The 13,221-nt window shown below is 46.0% G+C and overlaps 1 protein-coding gene across 1 annotated transcript; it reads left to right on the forward strand.

Moving 5' to 3' along the window:
- Positions 1-251: 251 nt before the first annotated feature.
- LOC143289964 (glutamine synthetase-like) lies at positions 252-11,523 on the forward strand. Its single transcript, XM_076599241.1, has 7 exons — positions 252-408; positions 5,724-5,915; positions 7,090-7,251; positions 7,923-8,069; positions 8,924-9,051; positions 9,771-9,970; positions 11,130-11,523. Exons 2-7 carry the CDS (start codon positions 5,753-5,755, stop codon positions 11,416-11,418), a joined length of 1,089 nt encoding a protein of 362 aa, XP_076455356.1. The 5' UTR covers positions 252-408; positions 5,724-5,752; the 3' UTR covers positions 11,419-11,523.
- The last annotated feature ends 1,698 nt before the right edge of the window (positions 11,524-13,221 follow it).

A 13,221-nucleotide genomic window follows, 5' to 3' on the forward strand; every position in this document is an offset into this window, starting at 1 on the left:
GCCGTGTCGTGAAGGAAGCCATTGGAGCTTTCGAAAATTCCTGGCCACAGCCTCTGCTTTTTATTTCTTTCGCTAGAGGGAAGAAAAGGAAAGGCACACGTGACTGGTAACAATCAGCCCATTTGCTGTCCACGTTCACGCCGAGTGACTGACTGCTGGCACAGCTTTTCTGTTCTGTTCCATTCACGTAACGCCCAAAGGTCAGGGGAGAAACCCGTACTTTTTAAGCCAATCAGCAAGCAGTTGTCGTCGAACGGGTTTCCTCGATCTGACCAATGAGCGAAGTCGCAGGCATCCTTCACGTGATCCGTGCCGAGCTGCTGTCGCCGCACGGACTTAAACTCACACATTCTGACTCGGAACATTCATCGCGGTGGACGCAAACCGAATTCTGTCAGCTTCAACAAGGTAAGTGACCAGTTGTTTGATTTTCCGAAGCTTTGACTCTGTGTCCTCTTCTGACTTTCATAGAACTTAAGACTTTGAGGTAAAGTTGTTTGAGTCCAGGAAAAAAGTTATCAGTCAGCGAACAGCATGGTTTGTTCGAACATCGGGAAATCAGGGCACATTGATTTCTGTGGCCCATGGTCAGTTAGAACTTTCGCTGCTGTCTACCTTGGTTCATGACAAGAGTGCTCACGATGGTGAGTGGAAAAGGCACTGGGGGATGCACAGAACGCATCCCCCCCGTCTTTGGGGAAAAATAGTGGATAATAACATATATTGCCGAGTCCCCGGCACAAGACAAACTTCTCTGTCAGAGATTAAAAGTAAACAGAATCTTTTTATGTTGTGTCCTGTATCCACGGTCTTATGCAAGTCCGTGCATGTAACTGGTTGAGAGCATCCACTGTACCTCGCGACAGCACAACGCCGTTAGAACCAAATGTTCAACGCCGCATTGGTCTTTTTTTTTGTGTGTTTTTTTTTTTTTTCCTTCAAGGCCTGACTAAGCGCGTTGGGTTACGCTACCGGTCAGGCAGCTGCTAAGTAGATGTCGTGTAGTTATATATATGGATTTGTCCGAACACAGTGACACCTCTTTGAGTAACTGAACTGATCTATTTTTGTTTTCGAACAAACAGGGAACTGGTTGGGAGGGGGGGGGGGGGGGGGTGGTGGTGAACACTGCTCACCTCTAACGGTAAATCAACGGGCGGAGAGTCTGGTTTTATTTTTAATCAGCCCGCGCACAACAGATCGGTCACGATTCAGCTCCTTTGACTTAAAAAGTCACTGACTAACCAGTGACTAAATAACCCACGAGGACGGAACCGTGGTGCGAGTTCTGTATCCGATCTGACGGCTGACGCAATGAATCGAAACAAAGCCACCAGCAGTTTGCCCCACATGCTGTACTGTGCATGCTGATGCAATGCTGTGTTAATTTCTCGCCGGTGGCTGACGTCGGAAAGAAAGTAGACACACAGAATATTGACGACGTTGATTTTTGTCTGTTAGAAGACGGTAAAAGAGGTTAGTAACAATGTAAAACGTGTTCAACACTTCTCCCCCTCCACTCTTTGATTGGCCCTTTACGCCATTCGACAGGTGAAGAAATGTCGAGTATATATTACAGTGTTATTAACCAGTTTACAACTTTTTCCGTCTTCGACACTGACGAAATTGAATGGTACCTGAAGAACACTGAACTGAGAAAAATAATGTGGGTATCGCCGTCGTCAGTCTGGACACGAGTGGGTCTCGTTTGATCTTATATCGATAGGCGCTGAGAAGACAAGGTGACTGAGAGTCACTTACACTGACATTCATAAGGGTTGGGTGATGTTCTCAACGGCCTCCCAACAGTCGGATTATTTCAGTATTAAAACTTTGATCGATCTACATACACCCAGTCAGTAACGGTTTACAAAGAAGGTGGTGGTGGTGTGAAGGGGGAGAGAGATATATAGATAGAGAGGGAGCCGGTGAGATGAGGCAGAGACAGACAGAGAGAGAGAGGGAGGGAGGGAGGGAAATGGTGTGAGAGATAAAGGGAGATTCAAGATGGGTTTATTCGATCAGGGGGTAATGATAGCAATTTATGTCATTTTGGCCCGGGGTGGGGGGGTGGGGGTGTGGATAGGATTCATACCAGGACGCTTCGGGACATTTTTTGGGAAACTAATTGAACTTCATCCTCTGGAAAGGAACAAAGGGCACAACTGATTCACATATTGATTGTATAGCAAAATATGTGTCTTTTTAAAACCGATTGGTCAAAATCAAACTCGGGTCACAGAGAGAGAGAGAGAGATCACGATCTGAAAACAAGGCTAGGGGTTCACAGAGAGAGAGAGAGAGAGAGAGAGCGCGAAGAGGAGGGGGGGGGGGGGGGGGGGGGAGGTAACCGGGACTGCGTGAATCCCAGCTAAATTTCTGCGCACGGTTTCGACAGCTGATGGCAGGTCCAAAGGTGGACGGCCTTGACCTTGCCAGACCATGCAGAGCAACGCCTGCCTTTGTGTGGCTTGTGCGGTGTCGGTCGGACGCTCGCTCGCAACAAGTTGTTGACATCGCCCGAAGAGCAAACTGCGGAGAAAGTGTGCGTGTGTGTGTGTGTGTGAGAGAGAGAGAGAGAGATTCTCTCCAAGTGAGCGGATCGATTGTGATCAAATCTGGAGTTCATATCCGGTTCACTTACCCTCAAGCCACATCATCCCAGAATCGGCGTTAAAGATGGTGGTAGATGGCATTGGGAAGGGGGCGGGGGGTGGGTGGCAGGGGGGTGTAATGGGGGGTAATTATGAATGGTACTGTTTGTGAAGATAGCGCAAAGAAGATATTAAGAAAGAAAAATCATCATATTGCACCTCAATACTGATTAATTATAGAATTCTTGTGAATCTTTACCGTGTGGAAACATGTTCCAAGTAAAACAAAAATCAAAACTAACAAACAACAGGAAAAAAAACATCAACAGAAGACGACAAAACGCAGCTATTCTTTGCCAGTAAAAATAGAAAATTGATACAGATGCACCTCAGTGATGCATCCAAAACACTGCCCTGTTTTCAACCACCGTATTCAACTCCCAATTCAACATTTCTCATACAACATTTCTCTACTCTTCCAACATGCTCGTGCATATATGCCACACACACAGTCACACACGCACACTATAACACTCACACTCACCCACACACACACACACACACACACACACACACACACACACATACACACACACACACACACACACTCACACACACTTAAATCAATAATTTTCACACACACACGCACACACACACACACACACACACTCTTTCACTTACTCTATGCGTACGCAGTAATCCCCCCCTCCCCCTCGCCCCCCCCCCCCCCCCCCCCCTTCCCACTCGATTGTTTTCCTTCCCTCGTTTGATTTTTTTTCCTTCCCTCGTTTAATATCACTTACAGTGAAAAGGCGTTAAACTAAAGAACGAAAAAAAACACACTTTATGAACAAGCACATAACACACACACACACACACACACACGCTCACACACGTGTGTGCCTGCGTGCCCACTCCCACTGAGACTGTTGTCACCATTAACAACTCGCAACAAAGACTTGAACTAATGGGAACTCCTTATTTATGTATCATGGTGGAGGGAGGGGTGATGTGTGTGGAAGGTGGGGAGGGGGAGTGCTAGGTACCTGATGTAAAACAGCCCTATTTTTAGGTCTGTGGGTGTTGTACGGGCAAAACACTCGAGAGTTCACAACAGATAATCATAAAAATGAAGTGTTCATCAGTAGTGTTGTTCCCTCATAGAGAGGCTCGTGATGCTTCATAAATTAAATAAGACATTAACAAGGGGAAAAAAAAAAATTCGAAAGAAAATTTAAATTGCAAATAATCTATTAAAATAACTTCAGTGTAAGGTACTATCGGGATTTGCCAAAAAAACATGCCCCACCCTGTTTTGACCCACCTCTCACCCCCACCCCACCCCCCTCCTCCCCCCCCTCCTCCCCGCCTCTCACACCCCCAACACCCAGTACAAAACCATGTACTTTGCTGTAAATAGAGACGGATCTATAATTTACAAGTTCATGCCCCCAGCTTAAGCTCCACTCCCCTTTTTTTTCTTTCCTCTTCTGCCACCCGTCCCCCCTCCACACACACACCACAATCTACCTCTCTCTCTCACACAATCTCTATCCCCCCCACCCCCACCCCCCACACCCATCACCCCCACATGTCTTTTTTTTTTTTACTTTTTAATTTTCTTCCTCACGTATTCGTGAAACGTGAGCAAACGTGGGCGAGATTTTTGTGTTGGGGAAGGTCTCACACAGAGCTCTTCGTCACTACTCTCTCCCTCCCTGCCCTCCCCCCCCCCCCCCCACACACACACACCCTTCCCTCCTTCTCCTCACCCCCCTTCAAAAAACATCCGCCTCAGCTTTCTTTGATTGATCTCTGTGCTCCACGTCGACTGATGTGACGAATACATGTACCGTAAACTATCTTGTTAGCGTTCACCCCTCACTTGCTTGCATATCTATTGTTCCCAGAAAGAAGGGGGGAAAAAAAGAAGAAAGAACAAGGAAGAAAAAACCTTGCTGTGCTGGCAGTGAGAATGAAAGGGCTACCACATTGTGCCATGCTGTCAGTTGGTTTTTAGTGTAGCAATTCACTCTTCCTGGGGAGAGCAGCCTGAATTTAACACAGAGAAATTTAGAAATTTGTTGTGATAAAATAAAAAAGAAATACAAATACAAAAATATCATTAACATTCTCTTCTTCTCTCTCTTGCTCTCTCTCTCTCTAGTTTATGGATATGTATACAGAATACGCCTACTGTTTAAGTCAGGGGCATGTTTTTCAGTCATCCTTTTTTTTAAAAAATTTATTTAAAAAAAAAAAAACTGATTAAAAAAAAAAAAAAATCTAAAAGAAGGAAAACCTAGCGTGCGGTCACAGCTTACATTGACCATGTTTAGTTTAAACCCGTGGAGGACAGTCTAGAGGTCAACAAGGTTACCAACTGTAACATCTGTGAACAGTTTTAACTTGAGGACAGGACTGAAGTGGCCTGCAGGGAAGGGGGTGGGGGGCCGGGGTGGGGGGCTGGGGTGTGGGGGGGGGGAGGCAGTGATGGAAGGTTTTGGGAGGTGGGGGCAAGGGGAGGGTGGGGAGGGACAAGACTATACAACATGTAAACCTGTTGACCTTTGGAGTGGAAAAAAATCTTCAAGTCATTGCATGTTGGTTCAGCTGCTTCAGGTTTAAAGTTCATCTGATAGGTCGTTTAGTGTGTGTGTGTGTGTGTGTGTGTGTGTGTGCGTGCGTGTGTGTGTGTGTGTGTGTGTGTGTGTGTGTGTGTGTGTGTGTATGTGTTTTCCTTACTCCCACTGTACATCAGTGTGTATGTGTGAGTAGTGTGTGTGTGTGCGTGTGCGCGCATGACAGCATAAGAAGCTCCTCTGTCTCTTTGTCTCTGTCTCTGTGTCTGTCTCTGTGTGTCTCTCTCTCTCCCCTCTCAATTTCTTTTCATCCATTTTCTTGTAGTTGTACTAGTTGTCTAGGTTGTCAAAGGAAGAAAGAAAGAAAGTACTTGATGTCTAGGATGTCAAAGGGAGAAAGAAAGAGTTCATAGTCTGTAGAGAGTCAAAAGGCTTCGATTGTTCATCATACATAATTATGCTTTCAATTTTCAACAGTTTACAACAAAACAAAACAAACAAAAAATTGAATGAGAACATGCATGTGTGTGTCTGTGTGTGTCTCCAGTTTAAGAATCTCCAGGACTAGTAGTGACCATGGCTCAGACGGTACAGCCCGGCAGCAAACAGCTGTTGGAGAAGTATCTCCAGCTGGATCAGCCAGGGGGCGTGATGGCCGAGTACATCTGGATTGACGGCACAGGGGAGGGAATCCGCAGCAAGTGCCGCACACTCCCCCAGGAGCCTCAGAAGCCTGAAGGTGTGTACCACGCTGGTGTGTGTGGGTGTTTGATGAAACTGTCTTGTCAGGTAGCGGTGTGTGTGTGTGTGTGTGTGTGTGTGTGTGTGTGTGTGGGTGGGTGGGGAGGTGTGTGTGTGGGTGTGGGTGGGTGGGGAGGTGTGTGTGGGTGTTTGATGAAACTGTCTTGTCAGGTAGCGGTGTGTGTGTGTGTGTGTGTGTGTGTGTGTGTGTGTGTGGGTGGGTGGGGAGGTGTGTGTGTGGGTGTGGGTGGGTGGGGAGGTGTGTGTGGGTGTTTGATGAAACTGTCTTGTCAGGTAGCGGTGTGTGTGTGTGTGTGTGGGTGGGTGGGGAGGTGTGTGTGTGGGTGTGGGTGGGTGGGGAGGTGTGTGTGGGTGTTTGATGAAACTGTCTTGTCAGGTAGCGGTGTGTGTGTGTGTGTGTGGGTGGGGAGGTGGGTGTGGGGGGGATGGAGATGTATGGGTGTAGATGTGTTTTGTAAGGTGCATGCGTGTGTGCGCATGCAAGATGAAAGAAAGATAATGCATTGATTTGTACTGTTCTGATTGTGTTTTCTTGTTTATATGAAGGCGACACGTCTGTCATGCGAGTGCGCTCATACTGTCGCAGCATATAGTCAGTTGTTTTTTTGGTTTTTTTTGGTTTTTGTTTTTTTGCTTAATAGTGGCAAGACTGATTGATCGAAATGCCAGGATAGATGAAAGACGTAATTTTGTTTGAATGAAAATGTTAGGATTTGCATGAATTAAAAAAAAAAAAAAAAAGTATATATTACGCTCTTACATCTTGCACATATGCTTTTTTTTTCTTTAAAAAAAAAAAAAAGATTTTTATTATCTATTCATCAGAATTTATTTCTAAATCTCAATTTGCTGCTTTATGCTGATACTTTTTATGTTGGATTATTAATAATTACCACACTTGGGAAAATGATTGTATTTCAACAAAATTTATTTCACAGAAGACATATGCTTGCACGTGCTCACAGATGCACACAGATATTGGACATACACAAGCACTGTGTCAGTACATGAGCCCACGAATGTGTACATGCATTCACACATGCGCATGCACATACACACATATGCATTCCTATACACATGTACACAAACACACACGTGTACACTGAAGAATCGGAATGATAGCATCGTCAGTGTTGTCGTTGGTGTTGCAGACTGTCCAGAGTGGAACTTTGACGGCTCCAGCACGTACCAGGCCGAGGGTTCGAACTCGGACATGTACCTGGTCCCAGTGGCCCTCTTCAGGGATCCTTTCCGGGGTGGCAAGAACAAGCTGGTTCTCTGCGAGGTCTTCAAGTACAACAAGAAGCCTGCTGGTGAGACTGGGGCTTTTGCAACCTATCTTTTTTTTTTTTTTTATTTATTTATTTATTTATTTTTTAATTCTTTATCTTATTTTATTTTATGTTTTGTTAAATCTGTTTCTGAGTTGATACATTGGGTTTTCTGATGAGTTTCTTAACAATAGGGATATACATTTTGCTGGGTGATTGTTTATCACTTTATGGGCTGGTTTTTTTGTTTGTTTTTGTTTTTGTCATTACTAGTCTGTATTGTTTTATTTTATTGTTTTTAAAAAAGAAAACTGACCCATACAGTTGTGCACATTACAGTGGAAATTTTGTGTGTGTGCTCTTACCCTAGCACAGAAGGTGAACTTCCCATGATTTACCAGCATTGAAAGAGAAAGTCTTTCTTTACTGTTTCAGTTTGCCTTTTGTTAGGTTAACGTCACAGATAACGGAAAAGTATCCATGTTTGATTAGAAAAATTCTTTCTTTACTGTTTCAGCTTGTGTTTTGTTAGGGTAACGTCACAGATAACCGAAAAGTATCCATGTTTGATTAGAAAGATTCTTTCTTTACTGTTTCAGCTTGTTTTTGTTAGGTTAACGTCACAGATAATCAAAAAGTGTCCATGTTTGATTACCATCACAAGTGTGCGGATGAGCAGGTAAAGTACAGTAAGTGATGTGTGTGAACTTCAGAAACCAACCGCCGCCTGACGTGCAAAGAGGTGATGCAGAGAGCCAAGGACTTCAAGCCCTGGTTCGGCATCGAACAGGAGTACACTCTGCTGGACTACGATGGTCATCCGTTTGGCTGGCCCAAGAACGGCTTTCCTGGACCCCAGGGTGAGTTTTGTTGTGGATTAAGAATTGATTTAGGTCAGGTGCCTGGTCCTTGTTTTGGTAAAAAATTTGTTTTGACTACACATACTTTACCGTGGTTTTTTTTGGTTTTTTTTGTGTTCTTGTAACTATACATCTATCCTTCCATGCTTCTGTGTGCGAAGTGCATGCTACACACGGGACCTCAGTTTATCATCTCATCCAGATAAGCGCCCAGACCGCCACTCGAGGTCTAGTGGAGGGGCAAGAATATTCCAACGAGTGTTGGACTCAGTCCTGATTAGCTCAGATTCGTCGGGGTCCTGAGCAGATGCTTTGCACCAGGCCATGGCTCCTGGGTGCCAGATTTGAACATTGGAGTCTAGAACCTACCTCCGGGAGGTTATTGGCCATAGTACTCTCGTTTTCTCCGCATAGGCGGATAGTAGTTTGCACAGGACAGGAATGTCAGACCCCTGCCAGAGTCTGCACTAGTTGGGTCACGGTATGTTAGTTGTTTAAACGTAATTTTAGATAGAAAATTTCCTATTAGTCAGTTGCATCCAACTATAACAATTACAACAGCAGAGGAGGCAGTGAGTGCTGTCGGGTGAGGGGCTTGGGGGGGGGGTTGTGGGGGGGGTTGTGGGGGGGTTGAGGGAGGAGGGTTGTGGGGGGTTGGGGGGAGGGTTGTCGGGGGGTGAGGGAGGAGGGTTGTGGGGGGCGAAGGTTGCGGGGGGGGGGGGGGGGGGGGGGGGGGTTGAGGGTCTGGAGAGGTGAAAGTAATCGTGGTGCGACTTAACTTGTATCTGGGGTTAGAATGAGCTAAGAAAGGAAAATTATGGCTGATGACAAGTGTGTGTGTGTGTGTTGGCCAGGTCCTTACTACTGTGGGGTGGGGGCCAGCAAGGTGTATGGCCGTGATGTGGTGGAGGCCCACTACCGTGCCTGTCTGTACTCCGGCATCAACATCTCTGGCTGCAACGCTGAAGTCATGCCTGCCCAGGTGAGTTCTCTTTCAAAGATTATAAACTTGACATGGTTCCCCTCCCCCCCTCTCTTCTCTTCAACAACAATTGGAAGATTATAAACTTGACATGTTTTTCCCCCTCTCTTCAACAACAGTTGGAAGATTATAAACTTGACGTTTTTCCCCCTCTTCCTCAACAATGGAAGATTATAGACTTCACATGTTTTTTTCCCTCGATTCCTCAACAATTGGAAGATTATAGACTTCACATGTTTTTTTCCCTCGATTCCTCAACAATTGGAAGATTATAGACTTCACATGTTTTTTTCCCTCGATTCCTCAACAATTGGAAGATTATAGACTTCACATGTTTTTTTCCCTCGCTTCCTCAACAATTGGAAGATTATAAACTTGACATGTTTTTTTCCCTCGCTTCCTCAACAATTGGAAGATTATAAACTTGACATGTTTTTTTCCCTCGCTTCCTCAACAATTGGAAGATTATAAACTTGACATGTTTCCCCCCCCCCCCTCCTCTCTTCTCTTCCTCAACAATTGGAAGATTATAAACTTGACATGTTCCCCCCTCCCTCCTCTCTTCCACAACCAGTGGGAGTTCCAAGTGGGGCCCTCTCTTCTTTTCCTCAGCAATCAAAGATTATAAACTTGACATTCCCCCCCCCCCCCCCTCTTCGTCAACAATTGGAAGATTATAATATAAACTTGACATGTTTTTCCCTCTCTTCCACAACCAGTGGGAGTTCCAAGTGGGGCCCTGTGAGGGGATCGAGATGGGCGACCAGCTGTGGGTGGCGCGCTACATCCTTCACCGCGTGGCTGAGGACTTTGGCATCGTCGTGACCCTTGACCCCAAGCCCATGGAGGGTGACTGGAACGGCGCCGGCGCCCACTGCAACTACAGCACGCTGGCCATGAGGGAGGACGGCGGTGTCAAGTGAGTGTTTGTATTTTGTGGTGGTGGGGGGAGGGGGGCAGGGGGGGAGGGAGGTTGAGGAGGGGAGGTGGGTTTATAGAGGTGGTGAGGGAGGACGGATGCGAGTGGAGGTCTGTGTGTGTGTGTCTGTGTGTGTGTGTGGCCATGGGGTGTTTTATGGGGTTTTTGTGTGTGGGATGGGGTGTGTGTGTGTGTGTGTGTGTGTGTGTGACACATTGAACACTGATATTGGGATATCCACCATTTTCTTTTGTCAGCAGTGTAGCAGACTTTAAAAAAAGAATTTTAGGTTGGCTTTGAAATTGGAATGGAAAATATTCAAGTCCAGGTAATGAATTCTGTTTGGTCACATCTGCAGGAACCCAGAATATTATTTCTTTGGAATGAACTGATTTTTTTGAAAATACACACAGGCTGACCTGAGCCTCAACTTCCCATCAGTGTTTTTGTTGTTGTTGTTGTTGTTTTCCACTGTGATGGAGTTTTGCGTTCAGCGTGGTTGCAGTTTCTTGTAAATTTAGTTTGGCACATTTGATGACAGTACAGTGTAGTTGGCTGGACTGGTATTACAGTATGAAATTGATTTTGAGGATAAAGTTGGCTTTGACAATGCACCTGTTGTCATTTCAGCTGCAGATGAATCAACATTTTTTTTTTTTTTTTTTTTTTTTTTTTTTTTTTATATCCAGTAAAGGACGTGGCCCCTCATAAAGGGGTTGCTGTAAACACATTACCAATGCAAATTGTTTTTTTTTGGGTTTTTTTTTAGGACAATAGGCAGCAGAAAACGATTAACTAGACTAGTTTGCATCAGTTTGACATGGTACAGTATATGACACCAAACGATTAACGAGAAATTAAGCAGTGCACCCCCAAAATAACAAAAACACTAAATTGCTATTTAATCACACATACTATACTGAGGCCCACTGGTGCAGACTCCGGCAGGGGTCTGATTCCCTGTCCTGTGCAAACTGCTACCCAGCTGAAGGGGAGAAAACGGAAAGTGCATGCAGCTAGTTAACTCCCCCTGATAGATTACCGAATGATTAACTAGAAATTCAGCAATGCCCCTCCCCCGCACCCCCCCCACCCCCACCCCCCCTTAAAAATAACGAAAATACTAAACTGCATAATTTTTTTCTCCTCTGATCACCAGGGAGATTGAGAGAGCCATAGAGAAGCTGTCGAAGCACCACGTGCGTCACATCAAGGCCTACGACCCCCGCGAGGGCAAGGACAACGAACGGCGCCTGACGGGCCACCACGAGACCTCCTCCATCCACGACTTCTCGGCCGGCGTTGCCAACCGCGGCTCCAGCATCCGCATCCCCCGCCAGGTGGCGGAGGACGGGAAGGGCTACCTTGAGGACCGGCGACCCTCGTCCAACTGCGACCCCTACTCCGTCACAGAAGTGCTGGTCAGGACCACCGTGCTAGACGAATAAAAAGGAAGACGATGATGGAAGACTTTTTGGGGTGTGAGTGTGGAGGAGCAGGCTAGGAGTAGCAGGAGGAGGAAGAGGAGAAGGAATAGGGTGGGTAGTGGGTGGGGGAGGGGTTGACTGTGGGTGGTTTAGTGAGATGGGTGGGTGGGTGGGTGGGTGGTGAGGTGGAGGGTTGGAGAAGGTTTGGATGGGGGTTTGGAGATGGGGATTGTATTTAAAGAGGGTGGGTGTCGGATGGGGTGTGTGGGGTTTTGGGGGTGGGGGGATGATGGCCTTGGTCCTTCGTTCGTTCGTCCACGTTCAGGGTGGAAGAAATTTTTTTTCAAGACTGCATAGCTTGGTAAAGAAAGGTCGGTTCTTTGAACAAAGGATGCATTGACACAAACTTCCGGAGTTAGCTATCTTGCCAGTCAGGACAAAAAAGAAGAAATATTTTATATAGTCCTTTTGAAAAGAGTGCCTTTCTGGAAGAGTGCATTGTACAGTGTATGTGACATATTCTCTCACCTTGACAATCAGTTTGAACGTTGAGGGGTGGAGGGAGGTGGGGACGATTCATCCATTACAAGTGGCATTGTTGCTTTTACACAATGTTGCTCGTTCATCTGCCTGTGTCTACAGTGAAGGGAGATGCTTGTTCAAATCTTCAATCATTCAGAATGTATAGAAACTGCCTACACAGAGGGACTGCCATGGGTTTCCTAATCCTGAAATATTTGGGCAGCCATCTCAGTGCTCATATAAATGGCGAAGATACCATGTTTGTCATTTGCAACAGTCGACCCTGACATGACTGTACAAGCCGTCTGACAAGAGTAAGGGTGATATATTGATTGACAGGGTGGTGGTGGGGGGGTGGGGGGAGGGGGATGGGGGTTGGAGTGTTGAGACACAAGTGAAAGTTCATGTAGTGTGAAGGGGTGTTTGCGTTGGCAATTTTTGGGCGGGGGTGTGCAGATGGCAGCATCTTTCCCAGTCTGTCAGAGACTGTCCACACGTTTGCACCGCATGGTTGTCCTTCAGGATTTTAGTGTTGTTTTTTTTAGCAGCTGGTGTGTTGCATTACAGTTTTATGACCTGCAGATGGTGTCGGCTTTGCAGTCCAGAATCTGTTTGTCCTAACTGCATGCCAGCTGGTGTCTAGCAGATCATGTTTATGTATATATATATATACAAGATGGGATTGACAGTGTTCATTTTTCTGTGTGGAATTTAGAGATGTTGTGGTCTTAACTTGCAGGGATGTTTGAAATTTCTTTGTTTGGGCATGCAGCCTGCAGTGTGATGTCCTCTCAACAGTCAGGGATATTTGAATGTAAATTCTCCGTTCTGCATGCCAGCTGTGAACAGAGACAGGATATTTTTAACGGATGCAAGGGGGGGGGGGCTGGTCTGGAAGTATGCAATAAATACTGTGAAGCACAAGTCGATGGGAGGAGTAGGCGTTTTAGTCTACGGCATTTAGATATACAGTGTAGTGTGTGCTGGAGTTCTTTTGGGATCACTTGGAAGAAATTGAACTGTTGTAGGTTTAGTTTTCTTCTTGCTTTTTAAAAAAAATTGTTCATTTTTGTGTGAGGGTGATGCGAGTTTGCGGTGGGAAGGTTTAGGCCCATCTTCCCTGTGCTGAACCCCCAGTGGGTATGAATTCACTGCACCAGTGCTGAACCCCCAGTGGGTATGAATTCACTGCACCAGTGCTGAACCCCTAGAGGGTATGAATTCACTGCACCAGTGCTGAACCCCCAGTGGGTATGAATTCACTGCACCAGTGCTGAACTCCCAGTGGGTATGAATTCACTG

The sequence above is a fragment of the Babylonia areolata genome, chromosome 14, assembly GCF_041734735.1.
Source record: "Babylonia areolata isolate BAREFJ2019XMU chromosome 14, ASM4173473v1, whole genome shotgun sequence".
NCBI classification, from domain to species: Eukaryota; Metazoa; Mollusca; class Gastropoda; order Neogastropoda; family Buccinidae; genus Babylonia; species Babylonia areolata.